Here is a 21,234-nt window from a genome sequence, read left to right on the forward strand (position 1 = left end):
AAGAAGGTTTATAAAGTGAGTTTCTGCAGCAGCCTTCCATTAGTGAGGACACAAAACCTTATCTCTAGATGAGGTATGTTTACAGAAGAAACTGAGCATATTTTCAGTGAGAACCACAGGAGTTTGGTCTCAATGACCCTTGAGTTCCTCAGTTTCCAATCCAAACATCAAATACTGAAACTAAAAATAACGTGCAACTATAATTGCTGACAAAGTTCTTGGAAGAATCAGCAGCAGACGAGCTCTAATTTGGCTCAGATACTGTAATTATGAGATGCTGCAGGAGATTTATTCCACTAAGTGAGAAAAGAAGTAGTTATTCCCTGGAATTAATATATGGAAGGATGATACCAAGACTACAGGAAACAAAAAATATTTGGGAAACTGATTCTTCTTATTTTTCTTCATTACCGTTACAATATTCATAATGATATACTGTAATTATTTGAAATAAAACCTCAGGAATATGGAAATTGTAGCTAGCAGTGAAGTATTGTGTAGAAAATACGGAGAGATTAACAAGCAGTGAATTGCTTCTGCCCCATTTTCTCATGTGAATTCAGTTCCTTTTTTTTAAAAAAAACAAAACAAAACATTATTATTCAAGATAAAAATGACATAAAACTGAGAATTTTCTGTGGCTCTTTCAGGGGTGACTACTAAGCAGTGAGCTCTCTAGTTTATTTGCCATTATGAATCCAGCTTGCTGTCTCTCATCTTTGTTAAGGGAGAAAGGAAAAAAAAAAGAAAGTCAAGAAAAAACAATGACAACACGTTTTTGTGTGGCAGGGACAGCAAAGCAGCAGCAGCCGCTCTGAACGCCGTGTTTCCAGCGCTCGGGAAGCGCTTCTCTTGTGCAACTGGGCTGAGGGAGAGCCTTTCTTTTTTTTTCCCTTTTTTCCCAGCGTCACTGCGATCAGCTCCATGGGTGCAGCTCGTTTTACCGCAGCGTGATGCAGCGTGGCCAGTCCGGCCAGCGCTGCTGGGCAGACCATGGGCATTAAAGCCTGTTGGTTTTGTTGTTTGGTTGTTTTTGCTTTTTCCTAAAGCCAAACGGTACGTGTGAAATCCCTCCAGCTGCAGAAGAGGCGGTTTCAGTGGGGCTTCGAGTCGATTCTCGGTTTCCAAGAGGAGGTGCATACGCTCGGGCTGTCAGCTTCTGGTGGACAGAAATCTCCAGGCAGGCAGACGGCACGGCACTGAAAGCACAGCTCAGACACCTTTGGGAAGATACTGTGCTCATGGAACAAGTGCTGTGGTGCTGCGTGTGCCTTGACCGACCAGGAGAAATTTGCCCAGTTGTGGAATGGAATAAATGAAAACACATACTGAGGGGCTAAGGGAATAAAATACTCCTCAGATAGAATTAAGTGCCAGCCCTGGAGGAAGAGCAAAGGACAAAAATCTCATGGTGTGTTTTTGTTGTTGTTGTTGAGCGCCTTTTTTTTTTTTTTTAATGAGCTTACCTACCATGAACGGAAGAAGTGGATCTGCAGAGACTTCATTTCCTCCTCTGACCCCTCGTTTACATCACTAACTGGTGACAGTCACATCTACATACATAGTACCTGCCACTTCAGCTGCTCAGGATTATAGAAGCCTCTTTGTATGCAGCAGACATGGCTAGCCAGCAGGATTCAGGCTTCTTTGAAATCAGTATCAAATATTTACTGAAATCCTGGAGCAATAGTGAGTAGCAGAAGAGTAATCTTTTCATATTACGTGTTGCTTGGTAAATAGCTAGGATAACCTAAAGGATAAAATCTTGTGTTTCTGTATGTTTGTGTTATGTAAACCAAATAATTTTTGCTTTCGTCAGCTCTAAAAATCAGAATGTCAGAGATTTAAATAGGTTTCATTAGCTGCAAAGGCTGTAATGAGATTATACTAGATTTTGCTTGATTGAATTCTGAAGTTAGGCTGCTTTCTGGCTCTCTCTAATAGTACATTGCAGGGAGTACATTCCAAACAGCATTTCCTGCCTACATGTTTATTTGATTTGTTCAGGATTTATCTAAATATTTTTGAAAATGCTGCTTAATCACAGGGGTGTGGCATTGCTCAGAAGCTGGGGCTTATTAATTGTGCACCGAGGACAAAAATCTAGTGATTATACTTCAGGTCTGAAAGTCTTTCTTGTAATGTGATGAAAAGCAAAACATCAGTTGCTTATAGCTGCACTTCCCACCGTCTGTGCTTAATTTCAGAATCTTATGCAATCTTTCCATCCAGAAAGAATCTGCCTGTTTATCTAATCCAGACTGGGTTTTGCAAAATGTAAACAAATGGCATTTTAGTCTGCCTTGGTCTTTTCAGTATTGCTGTTCCTGATTTCCATTGCTGTTTAAATCAATCATTCTCTGGATTTTTAGCAGTATTATGTAATAAAGATTTCTGAATAAAATTTAGTGCTTGCAAATATATTCAGATTAGGGACAGCCATGGAATAACTCTGGCAGAAATTTGCTTTTTGATTTAAAATACATTAACAGTATCTTTCTTTTCTATAGAAGCTTATATTAACAGTGCTAGATCTCCATAATTAACTGTTTTTAAAAGATAGAACACCATGTCTCTGGAAAAATCCAGCTTGGCTACATATGCAGTAAGGTTCTGATCATCCCACTATCTATAATTTAATAACTTCTGCATAAAAGACAGTATTCTGTAGGAGAAAAATTTGCAAAATCTACGTAATACAAGGCATGTATCTGAATACCTGCAAAGAAATACAAGTAACACTATATTAGGTGTGTGACATGCAAGGCTTGTCTTCATTAAATGATATCCATAGAAACTGTATTTTTCCAGGTCATTTGTAACCTCAGTAACACTGTAGTGCTTGTTTGAATCTGTTTTTCTACCACAAGTGTGAAGTCACTAGGGAATAATACTATTACCTAAACAGCATTGCTTGTCTGCCCCCCTTTCTAAAATATTTAGTGCATATTCATTCAAATCACTGATCCTGCAAGAACTGGAAGAGAATTTAGTTACTTTTTTGAACTAATGTTAATCAAATACTGAGAACATAAGTGTGTATTATGACAACACATATTTCATAACAAGCTAGTCACAGTTTATGACAGAAGAAAAACAAGTCACTTCATGGTGCAGAAATCAAATCAGTTCTGGCATTGTTTCTGTAACAGGCTACTGTAACTTTAAGGCTAAGTAAAGCTAGCACTTAAGAATATTGAAATGACTATATTGTGGAATTAAATATAACTTTTTTTTTTCTTTTTCTTCTACATCCGAGTATATTGAAAGTATTTCAAAACAGCAAAGATGTTTCTAGTCTGAAATCAGAAGTCCTTAAATGACATTCTGTTTTAGAGAAGTGGAAATAGTATGTGAATAATTGTTTTTTCTGACATTTGTTTAGCTGATAAACACACTTTTTGCTGACTTTGAATAAACACTAAGAGGAAATAAAATAAATTAATCCGGGTTGCCTTAAACTTCTTGCCAATTGTATTTTTTTTGCTTTCAGTCTAGAGGGCTGGCTTCATAAATCCGTGCGTGTCCTTTCTAGCTGAAAAACTAACAATTTGATAAGAAGGCAGTAGGGAGTTTGAAAGACCCAGGGCTTTCCTCAGCTCTGCTGGGTGATGGGTGGAGCAGAGGAAAACACTTTCCTTGCTTGAGAAAGTGCTGGGAAGCCTGGACATGCACACACGGGAGCGTGTTTGTCAGAGAAGAGGTGCTGTCTGCATACCCAAGAGCACAGTAAGCTATAAGTCATGCCGTGGCACTTACCCACTAGAAAAAGGTCTAGTTTAGGTCCTACAGTATATATTTTGCTCAAATGGTAATAGTGTAGAGGTGCTGTCCATGTGTGTTTCTCTAAATTGGCACTTTAAAACAGTAGCTGTAAATAGCATTTCTCCTTCCCAGGCTTTATAATCCCACCAAAACCAGTCCTTTTGATTGATTGTGGTTTGGCTTACACATTTTCTAATACATTGCCAACCGCACCCCTTGCCCGTGCCATTCCATACAATATACTCAATTATTCTACCTGGGGTGACATTTTTTTCTGATTTTGCTGTTGAATATTTTTAACAAACAAGCATTCTTGACATGCTGGGCAGGGTTTCATTTCAGTTCAGTGTCACACAGAACTTGCAGAGGTGTTCACTGGCATGCCACTTGGGTTTTCATGTTCATCAGCCAGCTAAGGAGGCAGATAATTCATAGGCACAGGGAGCCAGTACGTTTTAGGTACCTGTTAGCTATTGTAACGGTCGGTGACATGTTCTCAGTGAGTGTGCACTCTTGTTCCTTGTGACCTCATTAATGTTTATAAATACGTAAAGGGTGAGTGCCATGAGGATGAAGCCAGGATCTTCTCGGTGACAACCAGTGGTAGGACAAGCGGTAATGGGTTCAAACTGAAACACAAGAGGTTCCACTTAAATTTGAGAAGAAATTTCTTCTCAGTGAGGGTGACAGACACTGGAACAGGCTGCCCAGGGGGTTGTGGAGTCTCCTTCTCTGGAGACATGCAAAACCCACTTGGACACATTCCTGTGTAACCTCATCTAGGCGTTCCTGCTCCGGCAGGGAGATTGGACTAGACGATATTTTGAGGTCCTTTCCAATCTCTGACATTCTGATTCTAGGGGATGAAAAAGCCGAGTCACAGTCTGGCCTTCGAATCATCCCAGCAAAGGCAGAGACCTCAAAATACTCGTGCAGCTCTCAAAACAGACCTTTGCTCTGCACATGTCAATAAGATACTGTGCACGCCATGCACTTCTGGAAAATATTCCTGTAATGTGTTAATGGGTTGGAGATGGAATTAGAATTGGGATTCTCTGGTTGGAAAATATGAATATTTTTTTTTTCCCTTTAAACAGATCTCATTTGTGTTCTGATGTTTTCTTAAATATTCAAGGATTTTTGATCAAGAGCAGCAAACTCTGCATTAGTCAACAACTGCATTAATCATTTGCGTTACTTCTGAAATTACTGCTAAATGGCCATGCTTACTCAAGGTAGAGTAGTGCTTACTTGGCCTACTGAGGTCAATAAGATGATGAGAACAGAATAGGGCTTACCAAAAGTAGGATGACTAAGATTCTTCTCCTCAGATTTTTATGGAAATGTTGCAAAATACTTTTGTAAATAAACGTGTGTAAATAACATATGAATCCAAATGTTAAGAATTTGAATCTCCTCTTTTTTAAGCCTGTTCTTACTTTTTGAATGGATCAGATGATAGATTTGTTCTGAATTTAATTTCCACTTGCATTTTTCAAATTAATATTTTCAAAACCAAAATCTGAATAGAAGTTTAAAAATCAAGCTAGAAGAAGCTGGAGTACTGTCAGTATAAACTGCAGGAATTTGTATAATAAATTCTGTTTTGTGCAGTTTTTAGATCAGATCAGCAATTAAGTTTAGCGGAGGAAAGGATTCTGTAGAAGAATCCAAACAGCACAGGCAGGTGGCTCACTTGTGCTCTCACAAGTCAACTCTATGTGGGCTGCTAGAAGCTGCATTTAATTGTCTCCCAGTTACTAGAGATAGATTTTAATGTGCTTTTTTGTGTAATTAAATGAGAGGGCACATTTTGCATAGTGAACATTTTAATTTTATTTCCCAGTTCTCATAGAACAGAGTTATCTTCAGGCCTTATTTTAAGGCCTGATACTTGTTTATCACCTTTAAATGACAAGATGCTTGTTTTCTGTGGATTGGCATTTAACTAAGACTCAGAATAAGGCCTTTTTTGGTGTTAGGACATCAGGTCTCCTTCCCATGGCCCATACTTCCCTGTATTCTTCCACAGAGCCACCATCGACATCAAAATCCTCACATCATCATCCTCTTCAACTTTGTGCTGTACAGAGCACATTGCTCAATCCTCCTACTACACACCCTGTGCTCCTGCATGCCCCATCCCTGTAGCAGTGGCTGGCAAAAGCCACTCACTGTTTACTAGTGGTAGTAACATTGGCGAAAGTTTAATCCTGGGGACACAGAGTCACTCACATCGGTTGCTGCTTGCGTGGCTCAAATCCAGCAGCATCCCAGCGCCATCCCAACGGGACCTCTGGCTCCTCCGCCGCTTGCTCATCACGTATAGAGCTTATGCAGCGCTGGCGTCCAAACAAGTTATGTTGTCAGAAAAGCATCAGGCATAAGAGACACTTCTTGTGAAGCCTGAGGGGTTGCTGCCTGCCATGTGGTCCCTCATTAAATGGACATAATAGATTTAGCAATAAAATTCAATGTTTTTACAGAGACTATTTGTGAAGTCCTGTGTCGTGAGGAAGAGAAAGGGAAGGCTGTAGGCAGTTTCTTAGGTAAAAGTCTGGTTTTTGTGTAAGTTCTGTGGTGCATAATATTGATATTCTAGTAAGTTTTTTTTTTTTTGTACAGGAAGATGGTAACAGACATTTTGTAGGGTGTCACTTATCTGGAGGCAAACATAGGCCTGCTTAAAGCTGAAAATGCTAAGCACACTGTGCTACCAGCCTTTGTGGTTGTAGCAGGTTACGAAGTGAAGGAAAGAGGCTCCTTGGTGTTTCTCAGTGACCACTTAAATGTGTTCCCTGAAAAGAGTCTGTCCTTCCCCGCCAACCCTCTTGCTCTGGCATTCCTACCCATGTGGACTCAGAGTCTGGTGATTCAAGAAGCTGAAGTGCTGCAGGCTCACCCTGCAGGGAAGGACCCGCACTCCTCTGCAGTGAGCGGGTGGCCTGCAGCTGGGACAGGGACAGGGAAGCGGGAAGCTGTGGGAAGCGGGAGAGCAGGCTGGCAGGGCCGGGGAAACTGCAACCTGGGCTGGGGCCGTGCCTGGACCTTCTCTTGCTTGTGAGGGAGGTCTGAGCCCAGGGCCAGCTGCAGAGAGCTGGAAACTGCCACGGCCTCTGCCTGCAGGGAGCCTGGGGAGCCAGGCTGGCATGTGCCTGGGCCTTGGCATGTCACCCTGCCTGGGACAAAGGGTGCTGTTAATTCAAACTGTCTTGCTATGTAAAGGCAATTGATTATCCATTGAACCTGAAATTAGGGTGCTTAGTGTATTCTTAAGCTTCAAGTAGTCTGTGATTGCCAGCAGAAAAGTCACTTGCTCAATAGTGGCGACTGCTCTGTCCCAGGACAACCTTCTTTTTGTTTGTCTGCAGATCTGATCTTCCTCTCCACAGACCTGTAGGGAAAGGTATTAAACCAGAGTGTTTATGCTGTACTGTGGGTGGTACCCATTTTAGAATGTGCTCTTTCACATCGTTCTTCTTAGAAGGGAAAATGGAAGTTTTATGACTTTCGGGACCTGAGGGCTCTTAAAAGAGGGGTTTTGATTATTTTGATGTTTGCTACTTTCTTCAGCACCTTCCAGAATTGTTTCTGCCATATTGGGAGGAAAAAAGCAGGAGAGAATCCAAAATACTGTGTTGTAAAATTCAGTTTATTTACAGAATGAGTTTGCTTGCCATGAAGAAATGTAAATAGTTTGAGTGCAGTTCTAATGCATAAATTTTTGTGGCAAAACTTCGGTCCTTATCTCAAAATATAAAATAGTCTGAAACTAGGCATAGATAATTACTGGTACATATTCCATACAGGTTCTAATAATTTTACTTGTGGTAAAACTAGAACTATTCTCTTGTACTATTAGTATCCACTTTGAGTGATTGATTTGGGATATCTGATCTTGTAGAACAAATTACCAGCAGTTTGTTTTCTTCCAGTATAGCTAGTTACTATTCAAAGAGATCAGGGAAAGAACTAACATTTCTTTTATGTTCTCTATGTGTATAAAATACCACTGAAGAAGCTGTAGGCATATATATATATATATATATATATATACACACGAATAAAAGAAGTGATAATATACAGGCTACCTTAGGTGTATAAAGAGTACAAAAGTGTCCACGTTTAATAAAGGAGCCAAAATGCTACTTAACATTCCTTTTGTGTTTCTGTTATTTTTGATGCCCTTGTTTCATTAATAGTTTAAACTCTCTTCTCTATATTGACCTAGTGGACTGTAGGAAGCAATCACTGCACTTCAGAATTCTGACTGCATGTGCTTGTCCAGCTTTATTTGCTGTGTTCATTCCTGGGTTTCTAAGCGACTGGTCAGTGCTCGGACACTGGCTGTGAGTTGGCAGCCCCAGAGACGGAGTTCCCGTGGGTGTTGACCCCAGGATGGGCAGGTCTGGCATTGCAGGAGCTGTGCCTGGGAGGGACAGTCCCACCACAGCCTCTTGTCCCTGTGCTCCTACCCCTTCTCTCCCACCCTAACCCCCCGGACAGTTAATATCCTTCCAGTTAAACTTTCTAAAATGGTGTAGATGGTCTGGTCAACATAAGGAAGAGGGCAAGGATACGTGACTAAGAGTGGGAGGCAGTTTTGGGTGACTCCTACTATTAGACTGATGGAGCTATATAGCAAATCATATTTACTTTCTTAATAGTGAGTCCTGTACCTGTGCCTGCTTCTAAATATCAGAGCTAATTCATTCTCCAGGCCAATCTAGCTTTTGCATCCCTCTCTACTTCAGAGCATCAGCAGTGAAGTTGTTGTTTCTGTTGTTGTTGCCGTGATAAATTTGGACTGCAGAATAATTTCACAGAGGTAGGTAGTCAAAGTATTTGTGAGTTGGTGATTTTTCTTTCACTGCAGTTACCTAAAATAGATTTGAATCAATTGTCCCTAGAAAAGAAGATCCCTTCTCTTTTAATATTCTTTCTTCTGAATCATCCAATCCTTTCTCTGTTGCTTCAGCTAAAAGGAATACTAAACATAGTGATCAAACTTCATAGCAGCTCTTTCAGCCTCATATTGTAAGTTCCTGTATTGTTTATATTTTTAATAATGTAAATAGAATATGTTCAATAGCAAAGTGGGACAAGGCATCTGCCAACCAGCTCATTGACCTGCTCAGAGTTTGGAACTAAGAGTGACAGTGGAGGGAGATTATGACCCATAGTTCAGTTAGATAGCAGTGATATGGGGTGGAAAGCAAAGGCAGAGGGGCAAAGGGAACAAGAGAGACCTCAGAAACTGTAAAGCAGGGTAAGGAGTCACCCACCTTAGGTGTGTGTATACAAATACACACACTCTGGAAAACAAGCAGGAGGAAGTCAAGTGCTGCATGCAGTCACAAGTCTACAACATCATTGGAGTGGCAGAGTTGGTTGTTAACAGCTCACACTGTTGGAGTACTGTGATATACGCTCTTTGGGAAGGACTTGCAGGGTAGATGGGTGGAGCTGGTGTTACTGTGAAGGGGCTCCTTGTGTATGGAGCTCTTCTATGGGATGGGTGGGTGGCAGTGCTTGAGAGTTTGTGGGTCAGGGATACAAGAGAGGACTTTAAGGGTTGCATGATGGCCACCTGATCAGGGCGAGGAAGCAGACGAAGCCTTCTTTAAACAACTTGAAGAAGCTGATGAATTGCTGATGTTAGTTCACATGAGAGACTCGAACCTCCTGCTGCCTGCTGGATGTGCAATGTAGCAGGACACAAGCAGCCAAGATTTCTTTAGGGTGTTGAGAATAAATTATTGATACAGGATAGACCAGCCAGGGGTGAAGTGCAGCTGGATTTGCTATCCACTAACAAGGAAGAACTGTTTGAAGCTCAAGTTCCTGAGAAGAGCAAGGAAAGAGGGTGGCAGAGTACAGACCCTGGGCTTTAGGAGAGTAGATTTCAGTTTTTCAGATTTCAGAAACTCTTATGTGGAGTGCCATGGTGGGCAGCTCTGAAAGGAAAAGGAACTCAGGAAAGCTGGTGGGTCTTTAAGGTCAGCATCTTCCCAGTGCCAGAGTGGGACACCCCCATACTCAGGGAAAAAAGCAGACATATAAGAACACCGGCTTGGCTTATCAAGGACCTCATGGCTGGGCTCCAGTACAAAAAAGGCAGCATTTTGGAGGTGGAAGCGGGGGTTGGCTACAAAGGAGGAATTTATAAACATTGCCCGGGCATGCAGGGATGGTGCTTGGAAATCTGAAGCTCAGCTGGAGATGGAAAGTGCAAAGGATATCAAGGGCAGCAAGAAGAGTTTCTCTTGCTTCATTAGTGGTAAAAGTCTGAACAAGGGAAAGGTCACCAGCAAGGTCTGTCCGGGCTCTATCTGCCAGGGGGTGCCCCTTGATACAGCACTTCTGACAAGGGGGAAAGGTAGAACGTGTGCCAGTCTGGAGTTCGGAAGCACAGACTCTATTCCTCACAGGAACTACTGAGAAGCTAGGCAATTCCATATATATTTATGATCTTTCATATATTTCAAATTATAGTTACATTCCAAACGGAGGGATAGGAAAGGTTTTCAATTCACAGCATACAGCAGAGCTTGCTAAAACAAGTGGCTGAAGGAAAACACACCTGAGAAACACTGACTGCCTAGTTTGCTCTCAGCCAAGTAGCAGGAGTTTCACTGGGTTGTCAGATGCAGCTTGCTTCCTCCTCTGTGTGAAATACAGAGGCCACCAGTATAGAGAGACCACCAACAGTATTGATGTTTGTGCATAACTATCCATCATAAATGGCCACCTGAGAGATTCAGCTCTGTCACATCCTAGAAGGGAGATTCTGAGGTGCTTTTCAGGCCGCTGGTTTGAAGAGAAATCTGAGTGTTGTTTGGTAAATACTGTGGGATTGCTGTAGTGACACATATCACATGTCTCCAGGGGAATGTGTTGCTGATGAAGAGCTTAATTAGGTTGTTGGAGCCCTAGCAGAGGAGTTTCACAACCAAAAAAAACTGAGACCCTTTGGAGAGACATGCTATACAATATTTATCCTGAATGCTTTCTATGCTTTCAGAAATTTGCTGTCATCGAATGTACCGCTACTGTGGTTTTCACTAGTCTGTGAGGGAGTCATGATTTGTGTATGGTTGAAATGTGAAGATGTTGGATTGGCATTAGACAAGGACTGATCAAAAGAATGTAACAGATCTTTATTATTATTATTATTGTTCTTGATTTTATTTATAATGGTGAAGTTGCAGATGGTTTTAATTTTATTTTGAAAGGCATGACTTTGAAGGACTCATTTATATTCCCTTGGATTCTTAAGTAACCAGTAGTACCTGGTTCAGCACAGAAATCTGCCAAAGGTATTGTTTTGCAGGAGTTCTCCTATAATTAAGTGATCATTATACTAACATTTTTTCCAAATCTCAAGCTATTTAGCTCTTCTCTGTCTCTGTAACTTTGCAGGGTCTCTCAACTTGTATCTGAAGTAAATTCAACTTCGAAGGATCTGTATTTATAAATTTGTTTTGATATTGATTCCCTTTAGCAACTTTTGTTGACCAAAATATACACGATTAGCTTTCTTTTAGCCACAATTCTGATTGTTATTTATGTCTAAATGTCTGAATCAGTTTGCTTTTATAGTGAAAAGGATACCTGTATGGAGTTCTAGCTGAAGTTCTTCCTTGAGAAGTTTGTAGGGTGGGTTACTGCATATACTCACAGTAACATGCTGTTGTTTGCTTTCAGTATCAGGTTTATTCCGTGCATATTACACTATCACATGTTGAAAGTAGTCTGAGCTACCTGACAACAGGTTTTGCATTTATTCCCTTGTAACCAGGATTCTTTTTAGTCAGCTTTCCAATGGAAGCAAAGCTTATCCAGTCTGCCTGCTTGTTTTGAACCTGTTTAACAAATTGTCTAAGAATGAGAAAATGCAAACCCGCTGTTGTTTGTTTGTGTAACAAGTTCTCTTGCAGAGGCTCTTGGGGGTGGGTGGGGGAGAGACACCTCACAGCCAGCTGCCTCGGGACAGAGACTGCACAGAGAAAGTGAGGACGGAGAGAAAAGTGGATTTTAAAAGCCCAGGAAGGAGAATCAGGTGGAATGGAAAGAGAAGAGGCAGAGGAGTCATTGTAGGGGAGGGACCATAAACAGGGGAACTGACACCTCCCAGACAGTGGGAGTGGAAATGGAGTGGCTGGGAGGAGACAGGGCCAAGGGGAGACTGGACAGGGTGGGTGAAGAGGTGGGGACATGAGGAGGGGTGGATGGAGGTGAGAGGACTGGTAAGACAAGGTGAGCAATGTTTGGCTGGACAGGGGGAACAGTGTACTGGAGTCTGGAATTGGAATGGGGAGCCTCAAGTAGGGAAGATGCAGCCATGAGGAGACACCAGATTGTAGAGATGAAGTAAGAAGAGAGCAGGTGGGGAGATGGGGGAGGTGAGAGACGGAGAAATCCCCTCCCAAGCACAGAATGCAGTGCAGGAGTCCTGATTTCCATCCCACATCCTTGCTTTACAGCAAATCCCACCAGCAAACGGTGTGCGTTGCTTTCCTTTGTGCTTAGGCCAGGTGACAGAAAGTGTTAAATGTTATCAGGTGAGGAGAGCAGCAAGTGGCTTGTGTGTGCTGTTAAGGTAACTGGGTCAACAGTTGGTTTGTTTGGCATCAGATTAATCATACGTCCACCGTGTTACCTCACTTGTCATTGTCACTTCGGAAAGCCTGAGTCCAGTGAGGTAATGCAGCATGCAGTGGACAGCACACAGAAGTACAAAGAAGTACTCTTGCTAGATTATTAGCCTCTTTATTATTACTTGTAATGCAGTAGCAGATAACTTCATAGTGCATTTCTTCTCCTATACGGCAGGTAGCTTATAAGCTAATAGTAAAAGCGAGTCTGTCCCAGGATTTCCCAGGAGAGCATGTCAGACAGATCTGGGGGCTTCTAACAGCGTTCTCAGGTGAATCAAGACTGTGTGTTTGGGTATTAGTGGATATTTGAGTGTCACTCAGCATGCTTTCAAGCATAATAACTTTATGAGCGATGTGTTAAAAACTGACATGAAACTCTGTAAATAGACTACCTTTGCTGATAGTTTGTTGTCACGTGAGATGGAGCTGAACAGTTGGGTACTGCTGGGATGGACTCTAGGCTTTATTTTATTTTATATCTGTGTTAGGGATTTGGAAGAAGGTAAATAGCATGTTAATGGCATTTGTGATAATCCTTACATTAGAGTAAGTATCAGCAAAGGAATAGGAGGGAAAAAAAAAAGAATAATCAAATGAAATGAGGAGTTATTTAGAGTAAAAATCTGAAAATGTACCCACCATGGGAATCTGTACATGTTTTTAAGACAGAATTAATTTTTGAAACGTGAAAAACAAGACTGAGGACGTTTCTAACCTGCAGTGCAAGGGCCAGCTCTCCCCTGGAAGGTGAGGTGGAGGCTTCCCTGTCTTCTGCAGGGCAGCGAGGGAAGGTCCGTGTGCCTGCGGAGCGGCACCCGGGCCGGTTCCCAGCTCTGCTGTGCCCAAAGCGTGAGACCCGGAGGTCTGACCATCACAGCACAGCTGCTGAGAATGGCAGTTACATGCTAGGGGTTTTTAGTTTCTTTGGGGACAAACGGTAATCCTTCAGGGAGTAAAATGGAAGATTCACGTTATTGGCAAGTTAGAGATTTGTTTAAATGTATTACGTGTTTATGATATTAATAGATATTTAGAATGGTTTTCTGCCTAATATTAATACTATCCTGGTGGACAGCAGGATGGCCATGAGCCAGCACTGTGCCCTTGTGGCCAGGAAGGCCAATGGCATCCTGGGGTGTATTAGAAGGGGGGTGGTTAGTAGATCGAGAGAGGTCCTCCTTCCCCTCTACTCCGCCCTGGTGAGGCCACATCTGGAATATTGTGTCCAGTTCTGGGCCCCTCAGTTCCAGAAGGACAGGGAACTGCTGGAGAGGATCCAGCGTAGGGCAACCAAGATGATTAAGGCAGTGGAGCATCTCCCTTATGAGGAAAGGCTGAGGGAGCTGAGTCTCTTTAGTCTGGATAAGAGGAGACTGAGGGGTGACCTTATTAATGTTTATAAATATATAAAGGGTGAGTGCCATGAGGATGGAGCCAGGCTCTTCTCGGTGGCAAACAATGATAGGACAAGGGGTAATGGGATCAAGCTGGAACACAAGAGGTTCCACTTAAATTTGAGAAAAAACTTCTTCTCAGTGAGGGTGACAGACACTGGAACAGGCTGCCCAGGGAGGTTGTGGAGTCTCCTTCTCTGGAGACATTCAAAACCCACCTGGACATGTTCCTGTGCGACCTCACTTAGGCGTTCCTGCTCCAGCAGGGGGATTGGACTAGATGATCTTTTGAGGTCCCTTCCAATCCCAAACATACTGTGATACTGTGATAGTTCACCATAAGTTCTCGTATTACTTTATGCAGTCATTTTCACGTTACAAAAAGGAATCTATTCCTGCACAGTAATAGGTTTCTACAAAGTTGCTGCCACAGATTTTAATCAAGTATTTTTCTCAGTTAAGTACAAAGGGGTGTATAATACTAGTCAGATCCTCTTGTACAGCCCGCGTATATCCTAAGCATTTACATACCAAATTTCAACCTTACTGGTAAATTCTCCTAAGGCCTGCCTGATTGAGATGACATGCATTTTAGAGATTACATTTATATTGTGGTGTTATCCTCAGGGCATGACTTTTCATTATAAAGTTCTCATTTTTATAATATTAAATCCAGAAATGACATTTCAAGTTGATACAGTTTACATTTGTTATGTTTGGCATGTTTACAATTTACCTACTTTATAGAAGCAGAGTTTGAAACATTTGGCTGGAAGGTTTAAATAGATACATTATTGTTAAATATTTGTATGTGTAAGTATGTATCACAAATTATATCTTGCTAATTAATACAGAAAATTATCTTCAGTCATTAGATTTCTTATGACACAAATGATCAGTGTGATCAATGACCGTCTCTTTCAAGGAGAAATTATTTAGCATGGCTCAGGCTCAGACAGAAACCGGGTAGAAATATCTGAAGGATCTAATGTGGAGGCATTAGTGAAGTGTATCTAGCACACAGTGACAAGGACAAAAGTTAATTTACCGATGTAGGTACTCCCTTGCCCAAATACCTTTATTGTTTAATGTTACTTTTTATTATAACTTCATCTATCACAATTTTTAGTGATTGTCACTCATTGATTGAGTGGCAACTACTGAGCTAGGTCCATGCTTGCTGTTGCATTTCATCTCTCATTCAATGCACACTGAATTCTTTCTTCTAATTTGACAAACCTCGAACAAGCAGAACATGGGCTGAAAAATGGGAGTGCTCTCCAAGAAAGTGGGAGATGAGAGTTCAGAACCCTGAGGTTTAATTAAGCATCTAACCCAAAGCTATCACGTTCTGGGTGAGTACTCCAGCCATTAAGCTGTTACTTAAGAAGTGGTTACAGGCAAGTGGAGAAGGAGAGGAGCTGCTTCTCTGCTCTGCTTTGCACATCTGAAGTGGCCCAACACTGCCAGGTCCATGTGGGGACGTGTCGTGTCTCAGGAGGTGTTTGGCCCAGGGTGGCTGTTGGGACCCAGTTCTGAGCTGCTGCTGGGCTCACTGGGAACCTGATCATTTGGGTCGGTTTTCTGGTTTGTGTCCCACAGGCCAGGTTTAAACACCCAACGTCTCAACTGAGTTGAGCCCTGAGTAAAAGCGTATTGGAAATACCAAGTCCACACAATGACAATGGACAGCTGAGAGTGTACCGAAAATTTCAGTGCTTCTTTCTGTGTATGTATGGAAAGAAATGTAAATGCTGATGTTTAAGTTCTTTAGTTTATTAGCAGCCTCGTGTACCATTTCAGGTACTTGATGTTCGTGCTTTATATAGTTTTGTACGTGCTTTCTTGCTGACAAAGCCGTTTATTATCCTTGGGTTGCCATGGAGTACTGATCACACGGATGTGGGAATAATAACCCATTATGCTAATATAGCTTGTCATTGTGTCTGATGCGAAGTGATGCCCCATAACAACAGCCGATGTTTGTAACTAATACAATTTATGGTAAGATCACAGTTTATGGAACAGCATTGCCAAACATTGCCTACCCTCTTTATCTTTTTGATTCCGCACCTATTTGTAAAACCATTTATGCATTTTTCAGGTTGGTATTGTTCTGCTTTCTGCAGCAGGAATCAGCATTTTTAAACACAACAATTCCGGCCTATTTGCTTAACGCTGGAAATGTGTCTGTCTTCTGAGCACTCCTGCCCCTTGGAGCCTCAGCTCCAGCTTATAAAGTTCCCTTTGGATCAGGACAATTTACTAGATGTGGTGAACTTCTTAGGTGCCACAAGAGGAGAAGGAAGAAAATTATATTCAATAGGTGGAATACATAATTCTGTAACACAAACAGCATTACCACAGCCTTTATTATACACTCAAGTATGGAACTGAATGTTCCTTCAGATTGTGCTACTGTACAAAGAAGAGGCCTTGAATCTTTATATTGATTCAGCTTTGTTCTGTAGCAGATGCCTGGCATTTGTTGGTGATCTGTAACACACACTAAGATGTGGTTTTAGCCTTTTCCCAATTCTCAGGACAGTCTCTCTTCATGTGCACGTGAGCATGCTTTCAATAATGGCATTTCTGCCGTGGTTCTTCTGTGCTCTTCAGACATCCACTCAGACAGTGGAATATGGCTTCCCTGAGCACATCACCACACCTTCCGAGAGCTTCCCTTGTCTATATGAGCATTCTCTTAACGCTGACCACTGCTTTGTATGGTTATCAGTTTTACTTAGAAGATATATTTATAAATTATTCTGGCAATGTACTTTTTCTTTAAAATATTCCCTGAAAATTGAATCATCTCAAATTTCCCCCCACTTTCATGTTCCCCTGTGGCGTATTCTACGAAACAACCCTTACAGTCCGCTTCTGTTTTGGCAAATCGTGTTTAACAAGCAAACCATCATGTCAGAAAATTATTACATATATCACAAAGATACTCTGATCACACACATTATATTTATACCTGGATGTGAAAAGAGAAATCAAGATAGACATTCAGACTTCTGCTTCTTGATGTTACCAGGATTAGAGATAGAAGAATCCTTCTCAGGACATCTGTATCCTACTTTTACCAATGAAATATTGTTCTCAGCAATATGCTTTCTACTAATGTATTCAATGAGTCATAAATTATACAACCAGAAAAAGCATTGTGTCATCCAATCTGTTCTCCTCATAGAGCCGGCTTTATGGCTTCTCTGAATTAATTTCTGTTTGAGCACATCTTAAAAAAAAATAATCTTATTTTAAAATTTCCACTAATAGGAGAATCAGCACCAGCCTTAATAGCATTCTGGCGATTAATAGCCTTCCCTTTGTGTTTAACTTCTTTAATGCATTTGCCTAGTTTAAAATTCCAGACACTGGATGTTACCAAACCAAGAGCTGTCTGATAGCAAATTTCTCTTCCTCGTATTCATGTGTAACAGGCATGGAAGTCATCTCACCTAACTGCCAGTGTTTATTTTACATCTGACATAGTCACGCCTGCCTTTCCTGGTAGCCAGTGGAGAGAAATACACATTTTCAGGGTCCAGTTCAGATGAGCTGCTTTAGACATGTTTGTTAGGAGGCGATGAATCACACCTTGGGAGTGCCCCCGTGCTTGTGTTGTCTGAAAAGGCATTTTGGGCTGAGGGGCTGCGTGTAAATATGTTTTGCAAATAGCTGCCATTGTAGGTGCAATAGGTGCAAATTCCTGTCATTAGGAGATATGATTAAATGCCTGTGTAGCTTTCTCAGGATCAGACTAAACTAAGCTTTAAGGCAAGTTTTCCAGTTATTGGTTGTAGTTGCCTTTCTTGAATGTTCGCTAGTTCTTCAGCATCTTTCTTGAGCTGCAGATACCAGAACAGGCCTGAGCATCCAGCGGCGTTTGCAGGGACACTGGCAGTGAAGCAGTACAACTTTCCTGCTTTTGCTTTTGTTTATCCTGCTTGAAAAGCCTCTCCATAGCTCTTCAGGTCACAAGAATAGCAGCCTGTTTTCGACACATTAGTCATCCTGGTCTCAGGCCTTTTTTCATAATCGGCGCTTCCCCGGAATAGAAAGCCTTATTCTGTCTGTGCGGTGTGCATTCTTTGTCTCTGGCCATGCAGTTCTCCATAGGTTAGAATTAATGTCTTATATATTCCCTGCCTGCATTTAGTTTTCAAAACACTGTTCAAAGGAAAAGGACCTTTTTAGTATTTTTTCTATCACTCTTAATTTGCGTCTTGCCTGTAAACTTCATAGAAATGTTTCTGTTTTTCTTTTGTGTCATTAGCAGCAAGGGTAAACAGTACAAGACCAAGAACTGGTCTCTATACCTCCACCAGAATTGCATTCATTAGGGTGGTTTTCTCCCAAGATCCATGTCGAGAAGTATATATTACATAGTTTTTAATCTGTTTTGGTTCTGAACGTTGATTTTGTTGTTTCCATTTTACAGTTTGGTAATATACCAATCCAATTGCCAAACACAAATAGACTACACTTTTAGCTTTGTTAACCAAATATATAATCTCATAGAAAGATACAGTAAGTTTTTTAAAAAATACTTCCCGTAAACTTACGGATATGGCATTGTATTATTCTACTTTGGTTCCTTATTCATGAAATGCAGCCATTCCAGGATGAATATCAGGCCAACTATGTTGCGCTTGCCTGGATTGTCCTTGCTGACACTTTAAAAAAAACCTGATGCAACATTAATTTTGTCTCAGCCCTCAGGAACACTGAATTTCCCTTGGAGTATCCCAGAAAATGAATAATTTTTATTATTTTCAGATGTAATTGGGCTCTCCAGTTTTTCTAAGGAATGACTCTATTTTCTCAGTGTTTAAACTGTTTATTTGGAAAATCTGATGTTAACATTAAGATTCTTTCCTTATTTTCATACCTAACTGGTGCAGAGCTCATCCCTATAGGTGCCTGTTCCTCCCCAAATTTAATAATGTATTTCTGGCAGTCACTTATTCCAAAACATTTAGACATTTCAATATAGAGAAGTTTTCTGTCATGGCCCACTGACCATGGTGAGAGCAATGTCCTGTGCATGTTGCGTTTGGTATTTGCGACTGTCTGGTCATGCAGAAGGTCCCTTAGACAGGAGCCGAATTCCATGTGCTTTGTTCATCTGTTCAAACAGAAGTTTTTCAGTCAGCAGCTTTACTCAGGCCGAACTTTCAAAAACTCACTGAGCTCATGGTCAAAGTCCTTATCTTGTCGCTGCTGGTTTCACATTCCAGAGTCGCCATAAGAAATATTTATGTGCTGGAGTCTGAGTCTAGCAAAGCAGCAAACATTTACATTTGCCTTTAGGTTTGTGGCTAAGAAACAAGTGAACTCCACTTTCAAAGAAAGAGTTGTTAATGTCATGTTAATAAAGCGTTATTAGATACTACAGCATCATCATGGTGTGTGGCTAATAAAAGAAGACAACATTGTGCGTTGGCTTGTCTGTAAGCAAAGAGGACAAATAGTGTTTAATTTAATATAGCAGATAGACAATGTTGTGAGTATGCTGCTGCAGCCAGTAATGACAATAATGGTTCAATCAGACATAAAGTAGGGGATTGATAATGATAATTATTAATCCAGATTTTGGCTGCAAATTTTTTTCTCTTATTTTCTTTGTATAGATGTTACTTTGTATGCTCCACTGTAGAGGAAAAGAGGAATGGATATCTGACTTATTCTCATATTAGTCTTTATGCACAGAATTTACTCCTGTGGTTTCATCACAGAAATCTTCACAGAATTTTGTAAAAGTCTTCTCGGTCTGTGAAGGTTTAGCTTGCCAGTTCCCAGTGCCAGCTTGTGCCTTGGTTTACTGCTGGTATTGTGCCATTTTCCACCCACACGAGCAGGGTATAAATCCTTGTCAGCAGCAGCTGAAATGCACCACGATGCAGTTCAGTCTGTACAAGATGCTCTTGAAGAGTTTAGAGCCTCAGGACTGCGAGTCATCTCATGTAACCTTGGATGCATATTTTTGTTGTCAGTTCTCCTTCAGTAATCACTGACAAGTGATAGGCACCTCTACAAAGTGATTTATTCAGTCTTAAGCTGAGAATCCAAGAAGGATATGATGAATCGCCTAGGAATCTTCTCTCTTGATTTCCTCTACTGGGAGCCTAGGTGGATAGATCAAATTTGATATTTGGTTCGTAGGTGGCTGCATTTGAACCTTTCCCTAAAAGGCAGCCATAGAGCAGATCAGGTGCATCAGAAGATGAGGTCAAGGAAGCAACTACAGTTTTAAAGGTTTTTCTTCAGTGTAGTACTACACTTTGAAACATAACTAAACATGACATCCTATTTGCTATGGCATGAAATAAACAAAGCTCTGTAGGAAATCAGCTCTTAGTCGTTGAACACTGTTAGGTCAGTAGGACTGTTCAGACCCTGCGATTTCAGAAGGGAATGATCTACAGCCTGCTTGTTTTTGTGCACCAGTGAAAAAGTACCGCTTATGTTTGCACAAGTGCATTACAACACGCCTACATTTTCATTCACATGTGTACATTGCACAGAAGCCGTGTCATCCGTAGCTGATGTGCTGTTTTCATTCCAGTGAAACACATCATTTTTTTTTAACAGCACGAACCAACATTTGTCAGTGGTCTGGAAGAGCAAGTGTGGACAAACAGACAACAACTCAGGGAGGGTTCCAGTACTAACATCTGAGGTAGCTATTGAAATTGGAATAGGATGGAAGCATGTAATGTCTTTCTGTAGGAAAAAAATAAAGAATTTATAATCCTATAAAAATTCCATCTTATCCAGTCTCTTGACAGTTTTATTGTAAAACACTTAAGGGGAAAAGGAAAAGCATACTCTCTCTAAGGGAAAATGTGTAGTGAAGGAAGATGCAGGTCACATCCTCCCTGTTTGCTGCTCCATCTTTTGGAAGTAACTGTTCCTTCTCTCTATCAGACTGTTTTAGCCTTGTGCTTCCTCGGCACTTTTCCAGGTTCCCTAAAAATAATTCTTCCGCTAACACCCATCAACCACAGAACGTCAGGAATATCTTCATCTCCCTGTCTCTGCAAAGGAAAGCAAACCCAACAAAACATCTGTCTAAAAATCTTACAGGAAGCTATTTTCTGATCCAACAAAACCAAAGTGGAGGCTATTTTTTCCCATAGTACCTAAAAAAGTAAAAATAAGAGTATAATCATCTTTACTTAAAATAAAATGTTGTTTAAGCCCTATTTGAGCCCAAAGAAATTCTGGTGTAGTTTCAGAAATAAGCCTTTGTTTTAATTTTTAAAAATCAGTTAAAGTGTTGATCTCAGTATATGTTTCCACCCTATGTGAAGTTTTTACTTTAGGAATAACTGGCAAATATAACAAAACTTGTGAAGTTATCTAGAAAATATACCAATATTTTGAAAGTATATTGTTAATCTTCA

General features: G+C 41.0%; 1 protein-coding gene across 9 annotated transcripts in view; it reads left to right on the top strand.

Annotated features, from left to right (window-relative positions):
• Window positions 1–21,234, top strand: part of FRY (FRY microtubule binding protein) — a 235,033-nt gene that overhangs the window by 70,383 nt on the left and 143,416 nt on the right. For 2 of the 9 annotated variants that reach the window (XM_065051406.1, XM_065051421.1), the window contains exon 1: window positions 775–1,689. The exons of 6 other annotated variants lie outside the window; for them this stretch is intronic. In XM_065051406.1, the coding sequence (XP_064907478.1) occupies window positions 1,620–1,689 (70 nt within the window). In that variant the 5' untranslated portion in view covers window positions 775–1,619. Of the gene's footprint in view, window positions 1–774; window positions 1,690–21,234 lie in introns of those variants that run through there. One more of the 9 variants, XM_065051458.1, reaches the window with a different exon arrangement.

The sequence above is a fragment of the Columba livia genome, chromosome 1 (genome assembly GCF_036013475.1).
Source record: "Columba livia isolate bColLiv1 breed racing homer chromosome 1, bColLiv1.pat.W.v2, whole genome shotgun sequence".
NCBI classification, from domain to species: domain Eukaryota; kingdom Metazoa; phylum Chordata; class Aves; order Columbiformes; family Columbidae; genus Columba; species Columba livia.